At 45.2% G+C, this 23,122-nt stretch overlaps 1 protein-coding gene across 1 annotated transcript; it reads right to left on the bottom strand.

The window, feature by feature from the left end:
- Positions 1-11,561: 11,561 nt before the first annotated feature.
- On the bottom strand, positions 11,562-22,656 carry LOC117719720 (myeloid cell surface antigen CD33-like). The gene is made up of 6 exons (XM_034517947.2): positions 22,173-22,656; positions 21,717-21,995; positions 21,498-21,545; positions 19,006-19,099; positions 18,081-18,161; positions 11,562-13,477 (listed from the first exon to the last, which is right to left on the bottom strand). Exons 1-5 carry the CDS (start codon positions 22,606-22,608, stop codon positions 18,089-18,091), a joined length of 930 nt encoding a protein of 309 aa, XP_034373838.1. The 5' UTR covers positions 22,609-22,656; the 3' UTR covers positions 11,562-13,477; positions 18,081-18,088.
- Positions 22,657-23,122: the final 466 nt, after the last annotated feature.

Here is a 23,122-nt window from a genome sequence, read left to right as displayed (position 1 = left end):
AACACGATAGACTGCCCCATCACTATATCAGTGGCACAGAATTGTCAACAATCGCAGCAGTGTCTGGAAACCGCATGGCCTGTTGGGAAACGTAGTTCTCAGGCCGGCTGCCATCTTGGATATAATTGTCAAAGCTGCAAAGCCTGTTGGGAAACGTAGTTCTCAGGATGTCGAGCGCACTCACTAAAGCCCTTATCTCTCGCTAGGCGCCCGCCTGCAGGTGTTCGCCACCCGCCTCTCGCCTCCCGCTCGTACTTAATTCATCACGGGCGGGAGGCTGGGAACTCATCTCCCGCCTTTTAAACTGCGGTGGGTGGGAGACCTGCATGTACTCTGGCTTCCAGTACCAGGGCGGCTCGAGCGCTGGCGAAGAGGGGACCACCGAGGGGGCCAGGGCAGCCAGTGGTTGTGGAGCCTGGCTCAGGTACTCTGCCACACAGTAGCGGCAGGGAGGGGTTCCAGAAAGACTGTACACAAAATATAAACACACAGAACTAACACAGTCAGACACACTTGCCCGAGTTTGGTCTCATAGAACCAGCCAAACGCAACCTCTGACGGGAAGGATTCCACATCTTCCCCCTAGCAGGAGCACTCATCTCCTGTTCCAAAACAGGGCAGTCAGACCTCCCTGACTCCCTAACCCAGATGGGAAAGGATACCGCCTTTCCCCAAGGGCAGCCAGACCACTCTGACTCCCTAACCACCCGTGAAGCGTCCTTCCCGGGCTGCAGCCTGTGGGTTTCAACACGTCTGTCCATCCACAGTCATTGGGCCCTCACGGTCCACAATGACAGCTGCACTCAGTCTCCGATGGGGAAGATTCCCCTCACCAAAGAAACCGATATCAAAACACAGAAACAAAGACAGCAGAAGAAACCATAACAAAGAGACAAGGACAGCGGCGCCGCACTCTCACACACACCACTCACACAAACCTACCTCCAAGGGGTCGTCGTGTGTCTAGGGTGGTCGCGAGGTTTCCCGGTCAGGGAACCAAAATGTAAGACCCCAAAAGGGGACTCTCACCCAAGTCCGGACCTGCACGAACCCAAGGACACACGAGAAACCTTCTTGATGCAATTGCAGAGGAGGTTTAATGACGAGGGCCCTCGGGCCGGAATATATCTCACGCAAGAGATAGAGATTCCGACCCCAAGCCCAGGAAACTTGGGATATTTATGGGTAGGGGTTGGGGAGAGCGGGAAAGTTTGGCGCGGTTACATATGATTGGATATATCAAACATCCGTTCCCAAGCCTGGTTTCCATCTAGCCCCCATCCCAATTATCCTAATTTACATCTGTATCTTGCTCCTGGGAGAATTCCTTTCAAGTGACTTCCGTTTACCCAGGTGTTTTATTGCCTCTATCTTGGGTCTTTTGTGCCTTTGGAATGTTTATTCAAGCCCTTGGAATGCACCCCAGGGGCAGCTAACACTTGAGTGTAAATTGAAACTCTGAGCCTAAGAAACTCACGTTGAGACCTAAAATTTCATTTTTACAATTTATTCTTACAGTAGCAGAAGCCTTTGAACCTTTATAAATCGTTCATATTTATATAGCACCTGCCACCCCAATTTGTATTTGGCTGACTTTTCTTGCCTTGCTCATTAGATAAATCCCTCATGAGGAAGGACTTTGAATCTGTTGAGGTCAGGCTGCTAAGTTACTCCATATTGGATAAAACAGTTGTTTTCCCCCCAAGCTGTGCATTGGTCCAGGAGACTGTTTTTTTAAGAGGCTTTTCGACTCCTTTGTGCTGCTGAGTAGACACAGAAAAAAGCACTGGACAGGCACCTGCATAAAGCAAAGACTGTTAACTTGTCCCTGGGACTAGAAAGGGAGCCACAGTGTAAGTTGAATGGGGGGAGAACTGGAACTATAAGGGCACAGGGACATATTAAATCCCTCAAACCAGGCCCAAGGACTTAGCAAACATTCCAGATGGAGAAAATGCTGTATCTCCCTCTAGTGGATCCCATAAGTGCTAGATGCCTACCACTGTGATGTTATGGCTGCACACAGACCTCATTTGGTATGTGTACCGGGGACTTGGCTAAGTCCCCCACTGTTGATGTAGCCTTCCCTACGGCCTCAATGCCCAGTTGTTCTCCTGCATGGATCTAGAGCTAATCTGCAGTGTTCTGATCCTGACTTATTTTCTGCCCTGGACCAGGTTTGCTGTTTTCATCCTGTATCCAGATTTTGCAGCTTCCCTCTCAAACCCGACCCCAGCAGCTTCACCAGCAGTTTCTACCAGTAGCTTTCTCCTGGCGCTGGTCTGACTTGTTATTCATACCGACCTTTTCTCCATCCACTTCTGAAGCCTCTTGAACTCATTTGTTCTGTAGCCCCCCCCCCCCACACACACACACAGCGAGAGACAGAGACAGACAGACAGACAGAGACAGAGACAGATTTGGATATATTTATTATGTGCTGTGTGATATGAGAGTTGATATTGGTAATTAAAGTTGGAATAAAGAACTTGTATTTACCTAGGCTAAGCTACCAAGGTAGATAGATTTTTTTTATGGCAAATTGCTATCATTAAAGCCAGCAAGCCTTGTGAATTTATTGCTATTCAATAAATTCTGACATTGTGGAAAGACACACTGCAGGTGTGCCCATGTTCCCTCTGCCAACTGGCTTGTGCTCTCTCCATTTGTGTAAAGCTAATGAGGAAGCTTCCGGTTTCCCTGACAACAGGCTTTATTTGTATTTTAATTTGGGGGCTGCTGTCGTCTGTGCCCATTCTCTTGTCATATCCCCGTGCACAGCTTTTGGGGCATTAGAAGGATGAATCCTTGCTTGAGATTCCATAAGACTATCTCTTGACTGTAGGCTTTGGATTTTTTATAGTAGTTGACTTGAATCAGCATGGTGAGAAGTTTGGTTTGAAACTATCATGTGTCCGAGAAGACACAATAGTTTTTACAAGATTATTGCCTTAGTTTGGGTTTTATTGCCATGAAGAGACACCATGACCAAGGCAAACATTTAATTGGGACTGGTTTACAAGTTCAGAGGTTTGGTCTATTATCATGGTGGGAAGCATGGCAGGGTGCATGTTGCTGAAAGAGCTGAGTTCTACATCTTGATCTGAAAGCAGGAGGAGACTCATTCAGAGTGTAACTCTCCTTGGCTTGCATACTACCCTCCACTCCCTTCATCCCCCGGAGCAGCAACAGCACCAGCAGCGTGCTTAGCTGAAGCTGCAGAGCTACTAAGGAGTAAAGTATCTGTCTGGGCTCCTCTCCGAGGAACTAAGAAATAGAAGGCCTGGGGAAGCCCCACTAGAAGCAGGGGTGAAGCCAGGATAGTGGCTGCCTCATGTGGGGGAGCTGCAGAGCCCAGCACTGTCAGGGCCCTTGGCCCCTGAAGAGCAGCCACCCACCACCACCCTGGCCCACTTCTGGAATCCTGGGACCAACATACTCACACATGAGTATCACCTTCTCTTCCTTCCTCCCTCTGTCCTTTCCTCCATCTCCCCTTGTCACCATCCTTCCCATTGGCTCATATTTTCTGCACAGTGAAAAATGGGTTCCCCCTGACCACACCCAAGAGCTTTCCTTGAGACTGTGGATGTTGGATTGGCTGGGGGGAGGTGGCAAACAGTGGGGTAGAGGCAAATAGTGGAGTGAGGTTCCTGGAGCTTTCTGTACTTTCAGTAGAGGAAGACCAAGGATCTGTAGACAGGATGGTGGAACATACAGAGGCAGACACCTCTGGTGTTTTGTTCGGGGGACCTGGAGTGGAGACTTCTAGGCTGGGAATGTCCCATGCTAGCAGAGATAGCAGCCAACTTGTGCTCCTATTGAGGAAAGTATTTTCCAACGGTGTAGGCAATGGCTGTGGACTTCTGTGAATGAATGGGTGGCAGCCACAGGGCCACTAAAATGGATTCATTGCAAAATCTCCATGCTGGTCAAGACCCTCTCCACTGCTTTTCTTTCTACTTTACACTCCTTAAACATTCGATCGAGAGCATATGCTCCATCAGGTCTAAATTGGTGTGAAAAATAGCAAATAGCTTCCCAGGTGACTACACATTTGCATTCGGTGCACTAAGTTAGTTTTTGAACCCTGTGTGTGCCACACCCAGTCTAGCATTTGGAATTATGAAGGCACTTAACCATTCTTCACTTTCAGCCATTCTAATTGTCATGTGTGGGCATCTCACTCTGGTTTTCACATGTAATTCCCTAACAGCAAACTATGTTAAATGTATTTGCATGTGCCATTGATGGTGATGATGATGATGATGATGATGATGATGATGATTTTGGAGAAGCCAACACCCATGTATTTGGGACCTTTACCTTATCATGGTAACTAACATTGCATTAGAAATTTACTATATTTTTCTGTTTAAACTTATCAGTAGGTAACTCAAAGCACATTCACAAGAAGTAGCCTTCAGGACCAGCCATCTGCACAACTTTTTTGATCTTTCCAAGGTGGAATTTTGTGTTTATAGAAAGATGTCTCCAAAGTGTGATAGTATACACCTTAGAGTCCAGCCCTTGGGAGGCTGAGGCAGGAGGATTGTGGGTTCAAGGCCAGGCTGAGTAATACAGTGAGAACTTGTCTCAAAAAGTCAAGGACTTGGGGCTGGAGATGGCTCAGAACACTTGTTGCTCTTGCAGAGGGCCTAAGTACAGTGCCCAACACCCAAGCTGGTGTCTCACAACCACCTGCAGTCCCAACCTGGGGAGACTCAGTGTCTTCTTCTTCTGGATTCACTGGGTGCTGGAACATATTTTAAGGATGGAGTCATGTGAGGAGCTTTTTGAGTGCTTTTGAGGGAACAAGACCTGTGATCCTAGTTTTCTCAGAACACAGAACCATTCTTGGATTATGCTTTCATGACACTCGCAGCTAGAGCAGATAGGAATGAGCTTCCTTCAGATTGTTAACTACAGCATGATATCGCTATTTCTTTATATGCCTCTATGGAAAACATGTTTTGCTGAGTGTAGCTTGTCTGCCTCTTGCAGCTTGTATGTCACAGACAGCTTGTTTGCCCCGTATGGCTTGACTGTATGGCTTGTCCTTGTGATTGTACAATGTGCTTATGTGACTCTATGTAACCCTCATAGTATAAATTGCCTGATGCAGAGTATAAAACTGGCTATTGCATGAGACTGTAGCCTGCCTCACTTATTAGCTCCATTCTCCCAGATCTTCCCTGCACCCCTGTCTCTAGAGTGGTAAGTACTGTGATCACATGATCATATACACATAATTTAAAATAAATCTTTTTTTTTTATTTAAAAAAAAGCTGAGGGTCTTGAGGGTCTTAAGAGATGGCTCAGTACTTAAGAAGACTTCTAGCTGTTACAGAGGGTTGGGGTTTCGTTCCCAGAACCACATGGTGGCTTACAACCATATGTAATGTCAGTTCCAGAGATTCAACTTCTAGCACCTGAAGGCACTGTACACATGTGGTACATATTCATATATACAGGCAAACATCCATACACGTAAAACACTTTTCTGTTTTTAATTAAAGATATTTTTCATACAATGTATTCTGATTATGATTTCTCCTCCCTGGACTCCTCCCATATTCTCTACATTATCCCACTCACCCAAGTCTATATTCTTTCTTTGTCTCTCTTATTAGAGAGCAAACAGAAATCTAAAAAAGATGATATGATAAAAAGAAATAAACCAGAATAGGACTAAAACACACACACACACACACACACACACACACACACACACGCACACACACGAGCTAAAGAAAACACATACAGATGCAGAGACACAGACGTTGGCACACACACACAATCCATAAAAAACAAAATCAAAAAGCATAATATATAAGCAAGAAATCTATAAGGTTAAAAAAAAAAGCTCAGAGAAAGTAATATGAAGCCAAATATCCTTCCAAAAATACCATAGAGTTAGTTTTGTGTTGGTCATCTACTGCTGGGAGTAGGGCCTGGCTTTAAGAGTGTTTTTTATACACAAGTGACACTCAGTTGAAAAAAAAAACTAATTTTTCCTTTGCAAGTGGTTATCAACTAGAAATAGCTTCTGGGTTAGACATGGTGCTTGTGTCCAAAAATAAAAATGACTTTCTATTTTGCTCATCTGTGACTCTGCCAGTCACCTCCTGGGAGACAACTCATAGCATTCCTGTCCCATTTGACTGCTGGCTTCACTTGATGATGCAGTCCAGGTCTCTGCTCGCCACATACATGATGAATAATGATCCTTTATGTGTGCCTCGCTGCTCTGTGGTGGATACTCATGTTGCTTCAGTGACTAACAATGATGTGGCCATGGGCCATGGAAGTTCCCTCAAGACCCTGGTCTCAGCCCTGAGAAGGCACAGTCAGGTGGAGCTGCTGGATCAGCTTGTGTTTGTGTCTGTTTGGGGTTCCACCACAGAGCTGTCTGTGCCAGCTGCATCCTGTCACATTCTCAGCAGAAGTGCCCTGGAGTTCCAGTTCCTCTGTCCCTTTTAGCACCTGCCACTTCCCATTTTCAGTAGTGGGCATGGAGTGGCATTTGATCGTGGTTGTAAGTTGTTATTGGCATATGTTCATTCTGAGGGGTCATGTTGACCTTTTCATGCATGTGCAGAGTGTGATTTGATCACATTTATCCCTCTACTGTTCTCTCTTACACCTCAGTCCCATCCCACCAGCCTGTTTTCCCAATATCCCTACTTGTCTCTCTTCTATCTTCATGTTCTTGTATTGTAATGGCTAAAGAAACCCCATTTTATGCCCAGTATCCATCTTGGTACCCACTAGCCTTTGTCTCTGACAAAGATCTGTCCCTGGAAGATAAGTTCCCAGCATCCTTGACTCAGTGAACCCCATCCTGAATTATACAGCTATGACCATCTACTTGTGACTGCTTGCCTTTTTGGTGTCTGTAACCTGCTTACACAGGTACCCAAAGGATTTTTTTTTTTTTTTTTTTTAGTTGTTCAGCCACTTCACTTGGCAGAACAGACTAGTCTTCGATTGCTTGTGTAGGTAGTGAAGATCTTCTTGTGGATCACATTAACAATTCTTCCCTCACCCTCTTTCTCAACCCATCTCAAATTTGGCTCAGAGACTGCTGTCCTGTTATCTTGGTAGTAACTAATCGATCTTTTAACTTTAATTGGATTGAGTCTATGCTCTTTTCTTAGGGCTCACAAACTCCATAGCAGTGTCTTTTCTATTCTGCACACAGCAGAAAACATGTCCAACCCGTACTTCTCTTTTCAGTCTGGCTTATACCTTGATGTTCATTCCATCTGTTTCCTTGGAACAACACAACGATGCTGATTTTATTAATGCTTGTGGTTATAGTTCTCAGTCTGCCCTGAGCTCACTGTGTCGCCATGGATGATGTTACACTTCTGATCTTCGTACTGCTATCTTCCACATGCTGGAGTTATAAGCATGGCCACTGTCTTAGTTGGGATTTTTATCGCTGAGAAGAGACAGTGTGATCACAGCAACTCTTATTTTAAAAAAAGCATTTAATTGAGGCCTGCTTGCAGTATCAGAGGTTTAGTCAATTGTCATCATGGAAGAAAGCATGCTGGCATGCAAGCAGACATGGTGCTGGAGAAATAGCTGAGAATTCTATATCCTGATCCACAAGCAGCAAGAAGAGAGAGCCACTGGACCTGACTTGAGCTTCTGAAAAATCTCAAAGCCCACCTCCAGTAACACTTCCTCCAATTAGGCCACACCTCCTTATTCTTCCAAATAGTGCCATTTCCTGGTTACCAAACATAAATCAATGAGTCTATGGGGGTCATAAACTCAACCAAACCACCACAGCCACCATGCTGGTTTTATATGATGCTGGACCAATCTCTTCCAACTGGGATGCATTTCCAGTCTCTAGTTTGAGGCTCTGACTTGCACTTCAAATTCCTGGTTATGTTGAGCATTTTATCATGTGTGTATTGACTACATATGTGTCTGGCTTTGGAGAGATCTCTGTCCATATCCCTGGACTATTTTTAATTGCAATTACTCTTCTTTTATTGTGAAGCTGCCTTTTTCAAAAGGAAATAAAACAAGCTATTTCTACTTGTTTACAGATTTCTTTAGGACAGGGTTGCATGCAGTTCAGACTGACCTAGTTTCGTACCTAAGGCTGAGCTCGAAGTCCTGACCATCCTACCTCCACTTCCCAAGTGCTAGGACAACAGGCAAGAAACACCACACTCAATTTCAGCAGTGTTGGGGACAAAACCCAGGGTTCTGTGCATGCCGGTCAAGCACCAAGGGACTACATAAAGGATCTTGCAGAATGGGAATAATTCTGCATTACAAAATTGGTCCTCATATCAAATTCAATTGTCCCTCTATGAGAGAAGCAGAGGGAGATGGGTTGCAGGTGCAAGGGGAAGTTCGTGTGACCGCAGAGGCAGAGACAAGACTCACAGGGCAGGAGGCCAGCATGTCAATGGCCTACACCACCTGGAGAGGTGAGAGGTGAACAATCCCTGGCTTTCTGGAGGGGCAGCTACCCATGTGACATTGATTTCACCACAGGGTATCCAACCTCAGATTCTGGCCCGCTGAACCGAAACATCTGTGATTTAGACACCCATTGTGTGTGACACTGTCAGAGCTCCTCAGAGGCTCATGGGGGAGACATCCATCCAACAGCCCTAGCAGACCACAGAGAAGAAAGAACACGGAGGAACTTCACTGTGGTGAAGATAAGCTAGCCTTATGTTGTTTTGTTTTAAATCGTATTTATTAGTGTGTGTTCAGTCTGCGAAGGAACGCAGACAATCTTTCGGTACAGTACACCACACATTTTGCTCATAAACATTCCTATTATCTTCGTCCATCTTCCCTGTTCCTTGTTTTTCTGTCTCTTACCTTCTTTCATGCTGTATCTCTCTCTCTCTCTCTCTCATCTCCCTCTCCCTTTCTCTCTCCCTCTTCTCTTTCTCTCTCTCTGTCTCTCTGTCTCTGTCTCTGTCTCTGTCTCTGTCTCTCTCTCTCTCTGTCTCTCTCTGTCTCTCTCTCTCTCTCTCTCTCTCTCTCTCTCTCTCTCTCTCTCTCTGTGTACATATAGAAACCTACATTCCATGTATGACAGACAGCATGGGATTTGTGTGTTTCTAATCTAACTTCCTCTGTTTAGTATATCAATCTCTAATTCTGCTCACCCCCCCCAAAAAATTACAACATTTTGTTCTTTATCTGACTACACTTCCCAAGGGGCTGCCTGTGCTCCCCCCAGTCCACCACCCTTCTTTCAATTTCGCTGACCTTTCTCCAACTAAGTCTCACATCCCTTGGGAGTGGTCTTGGGCTATAGAGCTGACCAGCTTAGACTAGATGAAAATGTCAAATGTGGGTCCCTGTTCTACTCTTAGTTTGGGTTGGGGTAAATAGACTAGCAAAATTTAGTAGAAACCCAGTCTTTTTGTTCATCTATAGATAGACTCAAACTGGCTCAAAGCATTTTGAAAATGGACTATTATTATTATCCCTACAGATACCACTACTGCAGGAGAGCTGCCCCTGCCCCTTCCCTGGGCAAAGTAGAAGAACTGGTCCTAGTGGTGCAGTGTAAGAGAGCGAGTAGGCTAAGCAATTTAGCTACCATCCAGACTCAGATCCAGGGCTTTGAGTTGGCCCACTCCAACATCTACCCCATCTATGATCTGCTGGAGTACATGAGGGGCTGGTCCTGCAGAACCAAAGCAGCAGGATCTTCATGACACAGGGCAACAACAGGGTATCTGAGAGGAGTCCCAGTGAGGATCCAGGATTGATAGTGTAGCAGAAGCCAGAGGCCTCGAACCGAGTATTGACTCACTGCAACAAACATTTGTGTGTAAAGCTGCATGACACACCACACCACACCACACCACAGCTTCCACCGTGAGATGTTTGTGTTTGTGTTCTTGTTGTTGTTATTGTTTTCTTTTGGGGGGGGAGGTTGCAAGGGTGGAGGGCAGATGTGGAATGATGGAGATGAGTGGGCATGGGGTACATGATGTGAAATTCATAAAGAGTCAACAAAAAGTAAAAAAAAAAAAAACCCACTGGAGAACAGGGGGGCAGGCCTTGGACTTTGAGTCTGTGAAACTATACGTATTTGAATATGACCCAGTCCACCCCAACAGGAAGTAAAAGCTAAAATACAAAACTGGGGTTGGATCAAAATGCAAAACTGCTTACCAAAGCAAGTAAGCCCTTTGCCTCCCCCCAGCCCCCACTGAATAACCTTTAGCCTGACCATCCACATGTATCAAACACATGTCCTCATAGGACCTGCCTGGTTTAAGCAACTGACACCTCCTTTAGGATGTAGCAGTCCTTTCCCTTCAAGTACAATCTGATCATGGAATGTTCCTCATCCAGACTCATAGTTAAAGTCTTGGTCCTCAGCTGATGGTGTTACACAGGTATGATGGACTATGTAGGAGACAGAGCCTTGTAGAAGACAGCACATTGCAGGTGTGCATCTGAAACGGTTACTGTGACCTTGACACATTCCCTGGCCTCATTCTCCCATCCCAGCTGCCATGAGGTGAACAGGCCTCCCTCAGAGTGCATTTGCTCCATGGTGTCCACTCTCACCACAGGCCAATAGCAGCAGAATCAAATAGTAGCGTGAACGCGCACCTTGATTCTGACTGAACTTCTCATCCCTCTGAATTGTTTGTATTTTCCCACAATAATGGAAAGCTTACAAACACACCATTCCCTTCACAGCCCTAGGATCTGCCCTGTCCTGTTTAAACAGGGCAGCCATGGAATCCCGTTAATGTGAAAATCCATACAGCTTTGTTTTTCTCAAAGACTCTGAATTCTTGTTTTACTCTCAAAGGCCTCTTGTTTGGCATCCTGCCCTTCTCTGCTCTAAATCACCACGTCTTTCTCTGGGTGACACGTGACATCAGACACAGGTCCCCAAATGACCTGTTGGGCAGTCTGTTTCTACTCCTGAGCCACTGCACTCTCTTCCTGGAATGCCCCACCCCCACCTCCAATGCACTAGCTCTCCTTCCTCCTCACTTTGAGGGTATTGAAACATTACCAATGCCTTCAGACTAAGACACCATCCCCAGAGACATCACTCTCTCTCCTGCATGATTTATCTGAATGCACATCCCCTGATTTGTCCTAATTAATTTTTTATTTCTTTTCGTTCCAGTTATGATCACTAGATTGACAACTTCTTCCTGACAGAAATGGAGGTGCATCTCCAGCCCTTCAAAAAATGCTAATCCCCCGTAGGAGCTTGGAATTAGTCACTAATATGGTTTACACGTAGTGGGCGACGTTATTCCTGCACATAGGGTAAGCCTGTGGAAGGTTAGAATGAGGACAGACGAAAAAGGGAATGGAAGAATATTTAGGAGTAGGACTAGCCCATGTGCAGTTTCTGGTGCGGGGACGGTAGGACAGGCAGTGTGATAGGGTCATCATGCAGGGTTGGAGGGCTCAGCGTGCAGACTGCCATGTTCTTCATCCTATCCACGGTGAGAATACAATTGTGGTGTGCTAGGGAGGCACTGAGGCATTATGGGTTATCTACCAGAGAAGACTGCCCAGACATGTAGAAATAGAAAATCTTTATTAGTCAGCTGGTGATTACACTTGGACACTGGATGTTGGGGATACTAGTGTACCACTGAACCTTTCTCAGGGTGAGCTTTTAACATACTTCTGTTAACAAGGAACAGTTAGCCAGAAGCAGATCTATAGAAGCCAAAAAGCTAGGTTAGTACCTTTAGAGACTTTCCCAGAACTATGGACTTTGATGGATGAGATCTTTGTTTTCATTTTGGCTGGAGTAACTGTTTAAGTACTGAGTTTTATGGCTGAATGGCACTTCTGTCATGGAGTCAGGAGTGCTAATGTCTGGGGGCCTACTAAGGTCTGAGACCCTGTTGCATTCCCCACTGGTCTAGTGAATGAGTCAAATTATGGACGTACCCTGTTTTAGTTTAAGATACAGGACCCTAATGTTAACCCAATAAGAATGAGTCTTAAAGGCCCAGCCACTGTTGATAGCAGTGTAGCTAGGGTGACCAAGAGAACAAATACTGATATTGTGTGATTTTTGTCTCTTCTCTTTGAGTTCCTTTGTTTGTTCATTCATTTTCTCCTTCTTTCTTTTTTATTCTCTCTCCTTCTTTTTCCTTTTCTCTTTTTTTTGTTGCTTTTTTTAAAATTTTTTATTTATTTATTTTTTTATTTTTAGACTGGGGTTTCTCTGTGTAGCTCTGGCTGTCCCAGACCTCACTCTGTAGATCAGGCTGGCCTCAAACTCACAGAGATCTGCCTGCCTTTGCCTCATGAGTACTGAGGTTTTTGTTGTTGTTGTTATTTTGTTTTTTTTTCTCCATCAACCATGACATTTACTTTTGATTAATTAGCATAGAGATAACAGGTTTCTTCCAAAGCCATGCATAGTTTCTTTTATCTCGGGACAACTAAGTCTAAGCCTCTCCAATTTTGGAGGACATCTCTGCAAGGGAATTTCACTGTTGTTTTAATTCAGAAACAGAAGCTTTTAATACCTCTAAGTCCTGATCAATCTCTCTACTTAGTCTGGCAAGCATCAGAAGAGGCGCTTTCAGTCCAGCCATTAGTACATGCCCACCAAGCAGTCTCAGCAGTACTGCTGCTTTCCAGATGAGTTAATCCACAAGGCAGAAGGGCAGGCATCAGAATATGGGGACGTGTGTACATTGAAGGTTTTGTGTATTAGACAAATTTTAGCCTCTTATAAATTCTCTAATGTTAATTTGGGCTGTCCCAGTCACAGTGAGTTTTGTAAGTCAATGGGATGACAGTCTGGTTCATTCCTATCTTAGGTAGTTTGGGGCTGGGTGCCTAAGGATAACCAGCAATCTTGGCTGATTTCTGGCTGGGAATAGTTACCTCTATCCCTTGATAGATTCTGTCCCTTCCAGTGGCATAGAGTCTGACTTCCCCAGCTTTTCCAAAGGCCAAAATCTTTTAAAGAGGAAATTTCAGGAAGCCTTACTCTCATAACCCCAATTTTTGCAACAAATCTTTCTTGTTCCTGATAACTAAAGGGCCCAGCCTCAGGGCATGCATAGGATGGTAAACTCTGTATTTCTACCTCAAAAAGATAAACTCCCATATCTTTGGTTTTTTAAATACTACCAAACACTTAAAGTGGGCATTAGTGAGCAGAGGTCAAGATGATTATGGGTTGGTGGTATGTAGTCACACTAGTTAATACTTCGCCTGTATCCATCTTTCTCAGTTCCTAGTTCCAGTCCTGAGGGCTGTGGGAGTGGGACCATAACCCTATATTCATACCAATAGAATAAAATGCAAGACTTAAGAGGATGTAGAGGGGTAGAGAGTAGAAGAGCAAGACAAAAATTTAATTTTAATAGGTCCGTAGTCCGGAGACAGTCCAGTTGGCATCATCATCCATGGCTCTCTTGACTTGGGTGAGGTGGATCCATGGTGTAATGCCATCTATCTCCACAGCCTAAGAAATGGAGAGAATTACCTAGTAGCGTTCTTTCTAAGTTGGTTTCAGTGCTTCTTTGGCTACCTGCTTGACCCAGAAAGTATCTGCAGACTCAAGCAAGGGGAAACTGGTGGTGGACTTAGGAATCAGCTTGGATAGTCTAGTGAATAGCCTTTATGGAGAACTGGAATGCCTGTAATGACTCGAGAAAGAAGTAATTAGAGATTACTGCTAAGTGCTCCTCTTTGAGCTTGGGAAGCAGCAGGGGAGGTCTTCCAAACATGATCTCATAGGGAGTAACTCCCTTCCCGTAAGGTGTGCAGCAGGCCTAAAGCAAAGCAAAGGACTCTAATGAGAGTTTTGGTATAGTTTTTTTTTTCTTTTCTTTTAAATCTTGTTTATATTTTCTACCTGCCCAGAAATCTAATGTTTATATGCACAATGCAGTTTTCAACTTATTTCTAAAGTTTTAATTGGGAGGTTTGGTTTGTGAAAGCCAGGTCATTGTTAAATCCTGTTGGCTAGGAGGAGGCCTAATTAGGATTCTAGTTGCTGGAGGAGCTTTTAAGCTATTATTTGAGCAGTTTTGGTTCAGGGAGGGACTGATTCTACCCACCCGGAAAAGATGGCTAGTTTCTATGACAAACAAGCAAATACTTTTATCCTCTCCTGGTAGGCTGAATATCGGTGAAGTCAGTTTTCCCAGAGTCTGATAGGGATTGGTTACTCATTTGGACCCCTTTCTGGGTAAGGGCTGTCTGTTTTAGATGTACTTGAGCACAAAACTGGTATCTGGCTGAGATATCCTGAGCTAATGAGATATCCTGAGCTAGGCATCCAGTCTAAGTATAACACACCTTGGTCTGGGTAACTCTGTTTTGTGGATTCCAGAGCCTGTGAAGGTCACTTACCAGAGTCCTGCCAGATGTTTCTAGGAGAAAGATCTTTCCCTCTGTTGTTCTTCATCAACTTGTGGGTTTGAGCTGTCCATTTCTTCTTTATCGTGGAGTCTCAGGCAGCACCAGGTTGCCATCATAATATCAATAGGCCCCACTGGTCTTAGGGTGACTTGTCAGGTAGCCTGGTCAGTGGCCCATGATAGCAATTTGTAGGGGAAGATGAATAGCCTCTAGAAGGGCCAGGATTTTCTGTTTGTTTTTAATGTCCTTCTAGTGGTGAGAAGCCTTTGTTCTCCACAGATAATACCATGGACATGCATAGTAGTAAAAATATAGCAACTGTCCTTTCCTTTTTCCTGTCTGAGAGCCTGGGTCAGATCGATTGGTTCTGCTCTCTGAGCTTAGGTCCCTGGCTGAGGTCCAAACTGTTTAAGTTAAAGTAGCAACTGCAGTTTCTACATACCTGGTTTCATCTTCCATCTCGTGATAGTCATGGATGAGCACCTGGGGGATGTCACCAGGCAAGAGGATAACAGGATGATGGTGGTTAGTTTCTTAAACTGGACTCAAGGGTGGGCCAGGAGTAGGGCCTGGTACGAGGTCACACAGGCATTAGACAGCTGTCTTTCTGGTGTTCCTTGGAAGAGGGCCTCAAGTTGGAGGAGCATGTCATGGGATGGTGTGAGTACAAAGTCTTAGCCCAGAGTTAACTTGTTTGCTTGTCTTTCAGTAGACTCGCAGTAGCCACCATGGTCCAAAAGCTAAAACCCCCTTTGTAGTATCTTTTGTTTCATGGACAAAACAGATGAACAAGGTTTTGAGATGTCTGGAAGTGCTCGAGCTGGAGCCAAATCAGAGCTGTTCTTAAAGCCTCAGATAATTTTTGGTTTAGTCTCAGTCCAGATGAAGGGCCCAGTGTCCCCCTTTGCACTGGTGTATGGAGACCCTGCTATTTTCACAAACTCAGACATCCAGCGGCATCAATACTTAACGGTACTTAGGAACTCTCAGACCTGTCTTTTAGTCTTTGGAGTTGGCATCTGCTTCCCCTCAGCGGGCAGCTAAGACAGGCAGCCTCTGATGTACACAGTTGAGCTTTCTTAGCTGAAATTCTGTAGCCCCAGGTCTGTAACTCTTGCAGCAGCCCCTCAGAGGTCCCTTTATAATCTATTTGCCCAGGAAACCTCTGATAGAAGGGTACGAGGTCTGTATTTAGTGTATTTAAATCCTTGGAGCAACCGGGTTTACGTATGCTGCCTGCTGTAACACTCTCTTGGTCTGTCCGTTTACAAGCAAACATGGTTGACTCACCTCTGCCAATGGGAGGCTGAAGAATGGGTCTTTCAGGTCTAAGAGAGTGTAGACCTGTTTCTTTGGAAGATTCAGACTCATGAAAATCAGATGTCACAGTTTTCTCCACAGGCAGGGGAAGCATATTCCAGGGTGACTGGTAGCACACAAAGACACCTATCTCTCCAAGTGAGGCAATCTGGACTGCAATTTCTCTTTTGCTTTCCAGGGTCATTGGATATTGTTTAATCTGTGGTAGCCAAACTGCTTAGTTGAACAATTATAGGAACTTGGTGTTGGGCCAGTCCTGGTGGGTTGGTTTCTGCCCGTATCTCCAGAAACCTTTGTCATCAATCTAAGAGATAGTCTAACTGTATTTTGGACTTTGATTGGAGGCAGAACTCTCAGGAGATATTTTTCTGACAGAAGGCAAGACTCCAAAATTTATCTGTAAGTCTAACTGTCTCTCATTATCAGAGATGGTGATGGTGGATTTCAGTTTGTGCAAAAGATCTTGTCCCATTCACTTCTTTGTGGTTAAACACCTTTTGAGCTACCTCCAGCAACTGGAACCTGTTTATATTTTAATTTTTTTTAACTTTTACAATTTTTTTTCTAGGATCTGGGACCAACTGGGTGACAAAGGAAATCTTTTTTAGCAGCTGTCTTTAATCCTCTTATAAAAAACCCAATGGATGTTTAAATCTCCTTGGTCAGTGTTGGACAGAAGGGAAAATCCATTCTGTCCATGCTGTATCACATGGCAGTGATCCCCCTGCCTGGCTAAGGGATTTTTTTTTTCTTTCGAAAATGGTATGTTTTGAGTTTTCCAATTATACAGTTCATTAGTTGAAAATGAGACATAAATCATAAAAGAGAAAGAAGTAGAACTTTCTTTTTCTTTGGACTCACTCCAGGGGAACTTTCCCCACTCCCTTGGGGCTGCTTAGAATAGGCACAGAACAGAGGGGACCACTCACCTGGAGAAACTGTTCCCCTCTCCCTGTGAGAGGTCCAGTTCCTCCCCATCTCCACACAGGTACCAACCCTGAGCAGGTGTCAAGCAACAAAACAAGCAAGTGCTCTCACTCTGAGAGTGGGGATGGACAGGTGAAGGATTTTTTTTGGGTGGGTGGGGGTAGTGTCTCTGAGCAACCTGGCAGAGACAAAAGGGTTTGGATTTCTACCAGGAGGAGGCACAGGCCTTAAGCCAGGAGATTCTCACACCAGAGAGACCCACAGGTCAATACAGTATGGACAAACACATGCACACGCATGCGCACACGCACGCACGCACGCACACGCGCACACACACACACACACACACACACACAGAGAGAGAGAGAGAGAGAGAGAGAGAGAGAGAGAGAGAGAGAGAGAGAGAGAACAACTAGGGGTGCCCAGCACACATTCATACACACCTGAACGGACCTGGGCAATCTGGACACTAGATCATCAGCCTGACCTGTCCTATGTATCCAAACAGAAGGCACCTTAACCAGACTTACCCCTGGAGGTGACAAACCACGTAACTTAATTTATTTCATTTTGTAATGGAGGTGTCAAGACTCTTCTGAAATCTCAGGCAGCAGTTGAAAAAAGGAGTCTTGGGGATCTGGAACTCAGGTTGTATGCCCTAAGGAGCTCTTTGATTACCATACTCTTTCCCATCTTGAAGGGCTCTGAGACCCCCAGTGTCTCATGGTCTGGTCTCTGTGGAATCTTGATGGAACCTCCAGAAATGTTGTGAGGTATCACCAGAGAAGACTGCTCAGACATGGGTTTAATCCAATAGAAAAATTATAGTAGCTGGCTGGACACTGGGTATGTGGGATCCCAATGTAGCAATCAAATCCTTCTCAGCATTAATGTACAAAAACACTGTTCTAGTTTGACATACTTCAGTTAACAAGTACAGTTAGCCAGAAGCAGAACTACAGAAGCCAAAAGACCTTTAAAAACTTTCCCAAAACTATAGACTTTGATGGATTAGGTCTTTGGATGGATTGGCTGGTGTAACCGTTAATGTGTTGAGTTTTATAGTCTGAGTAGTACTCCCATTATGGAATCAGTGGTGCTAAGGTCTGGAGGTCTACTAAGATCTGGGGCCCTGTTACAGAGGCAGGGCACAAGGGAGAGTCAGTGACCATGGTAAGATAAAGTTCAGGGATGGTCAAGGTTGGGTGAATAAAGGGATCAGTATGGGTCATGGGGTGAAGGGTGAAGAGAGGTGACCATAGAGGATCACAGCCAGTTCTAGAAAGAGAAGGGACCACTGACTCAGGAGATGTGGTCCTCATGGGACCCAACAGGGATGTGGACTCACAGGAAGGTAGCAGATAACCAGTGGCCATGCTAAGCCAGGGTGTACTGGGTCCATCACAGGGAAGAGTCCTAAAGCACCTCAAATTCTGGGGTCCCACATCACTCACCTGAGAGACTAATCCATGGCAGTGTCTGCATGATCCTTGTGTGTTGCTGGTCTCTCCACTCTCTTCCTATGGGATCTCAGGCTGAGTGAGGAGACAGAGCCTTCAATGTGGGCATGTAGGGGAGCAGGTGCAGTAGTCACCTCTTGTCCTGACCCCTGTCATGGACTGTAAGGGTGGCTGGGGAAGAGATAGACACACAGACCACAGGACCTCCTAGTTATGGAAGACAGCCTTCTTCCTATGACGGCTATTCTCAGTTGTCATTTTGACTTTGTCTAGAATTAAACTGAGTGGTGAAGTACTCCTGTGAAGGATTTTTTTTTCTTGATGGAATCATTTAAGGTGGGAAGAGCTATCCTAAATTTAGATATTTTGAGGTAGGGCAATAGACTTTACATCTGGGCCACAGCTTCTGGTGGCAGTCTATGTAAGACATAGAAGAAAGAAGCATTTGCTCTTTGTCTGCTTGTTCTCACTCTCTCTCACACAAGTTCATTCCTTCAGTGGTATTAGAGTCACTTCTCTGAGATTCCAGTGTGTGCAGGAGATCAGCTGAGACATCCAGTCTTGTGGACTGAACAAATTATTGGATTCTTGGACTCTCTGTGGGAAGAATATCGTCTGATAGAAGATATTGTTGAAGTAGTAGGACCATAGACCATAAAACCCATAAGCCTCTCTAATAAATCCAGTGTGTGTGTGTGTACATACATTTTATCAGTTCTGTTTCTCTAGAGAACTCTGACTTAACACTCCCCAAATGACCACACTTGACAGATAGCTCCATCATGATGAGGAACTGTTAGTACCCACAAACTCTCTGCCTGGATCCCAAACCTCAAGATTTTCATCACTGGGGATCTAGGATTTATCTTTGGCCTCTGCCTTCCTCACACCTCTGTCTTGTCCAAGGAGCAACACTTACCTGAGGAGGAAGAAGCAGAGGCCAAGAAGTAGGAATTTGATAGCCGCTTCTCCCATGGCTACCTGTATCACCTCTGCCAGGGGCCTTGGTTTCCCTGAAGAAAGGTGGATGGAGCTGAACTTACATGCTAATCCCAGACAGTGTCCTCCCGCTCACAATAGCACTTAGATATGACCTTCCAAACTTCATCCCTAGACCTGAGACTGCCTCAGTCCACGCTTCCACGACTCCCTCAATCCATGGTCCAACAATATATCAGAAAAATCACTTTCTATCATAATTAGAGCCTCTGTCACAGAAGCATGGTGACCACCTGTGATCCTGCTACTCAGAAGGGTGAAGCAATAGGATTATGAGTTCAAAGCATTCTGTGTTATATGGCAAAATTCTGCATCAAAGATCAAAACCAACAATTGCAATGGAAAATATCAATAACCTACAGAATTTGGGAGCACGTTTGCATATTGTGGTAAGGGGCTGTTGTCATGCACACAAAAAGAACTATTTTAAACATTTATAATTTTATTTGTCTGCATGTGCACACCTGAGGGTCCAGTGCCCTCTGAAGTCAAAAGAAGCTGTTGAATGCTCTAGAATTGGAGTTACAGGCAGCTACAAGCCACTATGTGGGTGCTGAGAAGTGAATCCAGGTGGTCTCCAAGAGCAGCTTTAACCAGTAAACCATCTCTCTAGCCTCCAGGGAAGAATTATTACAGTTAAATTTATAAGGAACTCAAATGTCTTTAATCTCATCTCCAAATGTCATGGAGACAGAGGCAGGTGTATCTCCATGAGTTTGAGGCCAACCTGGTAACATAGTGAGACCCTATCTCAAAACAAATTACAGGGGCTGGAGAGATAGCTCAGCTGTTAAGAGCACTGACTGCTCTTCCAGAGGTCCTGAGTTCAATTCCCAGCAACCACATGGTGGCTCACAACCATCTGTAATGGGATCTGATGCCTTCTAGGGTGTATTTGAAGACAGCTGCAGTGAACTCATATAAATAAAAAGTAAATAAATCTTAAAAAAAAAACCCAAATTACAAAGAGCTCAACAATGCTGCTCATAATAGTCACAGGATTTTAAACTCATACTTCTCAGAACATATACAAATGGACAATTATCAGTCTTTTTCTTTTTTGAGACAGAGTTGCTCAATGGCCTGCAACTCACCTTGTTGACATTGACTTAACAGTCTGGTAAGCTAAATTGAATGACCAGTGAGCCTCTCTTTGTCTTCCCAGCTGTGGAATTATAATCACGTGCCACCATACTCAGTTCTCTCTGTTTGTCTCTCTGCCTCTCTCTCTCTCCCTCCCTGTCTCTCCCTCTCCCTCTCCTCCTCCCTCTCTCCCTCCAACTCCCCTTCCCCCATGTGAAATGTAGATTCTGGGGATTGAACTCAGGTCCCTGCAAGGAAAGCTCTTTACCCACTGAGCTCTCTCCAGTACTACGTTTTCTTTTTTATCTGTTCAAAGTACATAAAATCTTTACATCTAGTCAAAGTCCAAGGCAATGCCAAACGTCTCCTGATAATTGACAAAGATACAAAAGATTGGCATGGACAGGGATATGGGTTAATGCTCATCCTAGGATCAGTCCTTAGGACCAACGTTAAAACTAAACAGAGTTTCATCCATAGTGCCTTGGTGGAACTACAAACTCTCCTAGCTCCCCTTTGGGAAAGTACCTCTGTCCAACATCCATGAACTAACATTTGCTCATCATTCTCTATATCAGAGAGACACCAGACTCCATTGTAATTTACATTTGGGAATTAGTAATTCAGACATATAAACAGACAGACAGACAGGTGCACAGATGCGCGCGCGCACGCGCGCACACACACACACACACACACACACACACTCGTGAAAACAGATACAAAAGTTTTTACTGCACATTGGTTTTTGGCAAAAATAACATCAATGGGATGGTTGCCAGAGAGTAGAAGTGGTCCACAGAACTAGATCCAATCAATGAGTACCATAGTCATGGGGGACAATGGTCAGTAAGCCACTGAATCCCAAGTCCTCTCAGGCCACATGTGGATAAACCAAAGCTTGGTACTGGGTGTAGTGACTGGTCTGTTCTGAGAAGGGAACTGAGTTTCTGTGGACAGGTCTCTGTGTTTGCTCTACATGTATGCCCATATGGCCATGTCTCCCGCACAAGCATTCAGATTAAAGCTGTTGACAAAACTCAAGTGCTGAGCTTTCAGGCAGATTCCTGAATGGACTACAGGTGTCTAGGGTGTGTGTGATTCTGTTATGTGAATGCTGACTTGTCTCTGTAATGGCTCGGGAGCAAATCCAGACTCCAAAGGATTGAGGAAGAATGGGGCAGGGGGCTTCCAGAACTTGAATGTGCTGTGAATGAGGAAGTAATTAGCTTCCTAAAAAGGGGGTCTTTGTGTTCAGGATAAAAAAGGGGTGGACCCTGCTCTGGGCTAAAGAGATATGTTTCTCCAACCCAAGATGACTCCCCATACCTGGGCCAACTCTTCCAGAGAAATGGACTGTGGAGTTCTGTGCAGCATCTTGGAGAAAAAAAAAAAAAAGAATTTAACATCTCAGGTTTCAGTAACATTTCTCATAACTGTCCAGAGAGCATAGAATGCAAGAGGGATGAGGTCTAGGTCCATTGTCCCCAATCCAACTATGATCTATGATACAGCTACCATGAATCCCCAGCCTTGGGCTGAACTCACAGATGACATTGATCTGGACAGTCTTTTGAACAGTCACACCAGCTCCCGGGAAGGTCACCTGACAGGTGAGGTTGGTTCCATGGTCCTGGAGCCTGGGAGTGAGGGTCAACACTGAGGAGAAGGTGGTCGTGGGGCCCAGGGATATGAGGGCAGCTGACATCCAGGAGAAGATGGGGGGTGTTCCCCGTTCACAAGCCCAGGGCACAGAGCACATCACATCAGTAGGATGACCAAGCTCCAGTGTCTGTGGGATGCTGATGTTGGGGGTGTAAGTGAGGTCTGGTGAGGAGAGAAAGACATTCAGCATCAGGATGGGGGTGGAGGATAGCTATCGAGGAGCCCAGGTTTTGATTCAACTCTTCCATTTCCCTGCTTCATCCCCAGTCACTCTCAGGCTGGGGTCCTAGCCCTGCCCTGTGAGCTTTCTCTGTGGCTAGCATGGAGCCAGAACTTTACCTGTCACATGCACAAAGATCCTATCTTCACAGTAATTCCACTTTACACCTTTGTTTTCCAGTCCGAAGAAGTAAGAACCGCTGTCACCCTTCTGTGCATCTCTGATGTCCAAGGAGCAGTGCTTAGAGAGGTGGAATCGGCTCTGCGTCTCTTTTTGCACTAGTTGATTTGGGTTGTTTGTAGCCACCAGAGAATCAAGGTCTGTATTCTCCCCTTCGTGGAACCAGTACCTAAAGACTGAGTCTGACCACATCTCTATGGGGTACTCAGTGAATGTGCAGGGCACGAGGATGCAAAGACCCTCCTGCACTGTCACAGACTGTAACTCCAGTGTCAGAGATGGAAACCCATCTCTGAACTCCCTATGGAGAAGAAAGCAATTTCCAGATGCCCATTTAAACACCCAGAACGAGGGTAGCAGTAGGGTCAGCAGCATCCCACCAGATGGCCTGGGCTCCTGTGAGTGAGCAAACTGGAGGGCTCAGTTATGGGAACTGGGAAAGCAGCAGAGAATCAACAGCCTTTAGCTCACAGAAGAGGAACTAGGGACAGCAGGTGGCCCAAATCTTCCTTCCTATCTGCAAAGAGCACAGGAAAGCCCAGTAGTCAGACATCAAAGAGATGGGGCAGAGGGAAGGGGGGTGGCGGGTGGTGGTGGTGGTGGTGCAGAAAGGAGCAAGGAAGGGGGGCTGGGGAGACAGCTCAGTCTGTAAGGTGCTTGTTGCACAAACGCGAGGTCCTAAGTTCAGATTCACAGCATGTACATAAACATCTGGGCATGGCTGTGCACATCTGTAATCCTTGTGTTGGGGGGTGGGAAGCAGACACAGGAGAACCTCTAGAGCATATTGTCCAGCCATTCTACCTGAATTGGTTATCTCTAGATTCAGTGAGAGATCCTGTCTCAAAAACTGAGGTGGAGAAATTGGTGAGATGGCTCAGTGGTTTAG

The sequence above is a fragment of the Arvicanthis niloticus genome, chromosome 1 (assembly GCF_011762505.2).
Source record: "Arvicanthis niloticus isolate mArvNil1 chromosome 1, mArvNil1.pat.X, whole genome shotgun sequence".
In the NCBI taxonomy this organism is placed as follows: Eukaryota; Metazoa; Chordata; class Mammalia; order Rodentia; family Muridae; genus Arvicanthis; species Arvicanthis niloticus.
This window is presented reverse-complemented; position numbering and strand designations above follow the sequence as displayed.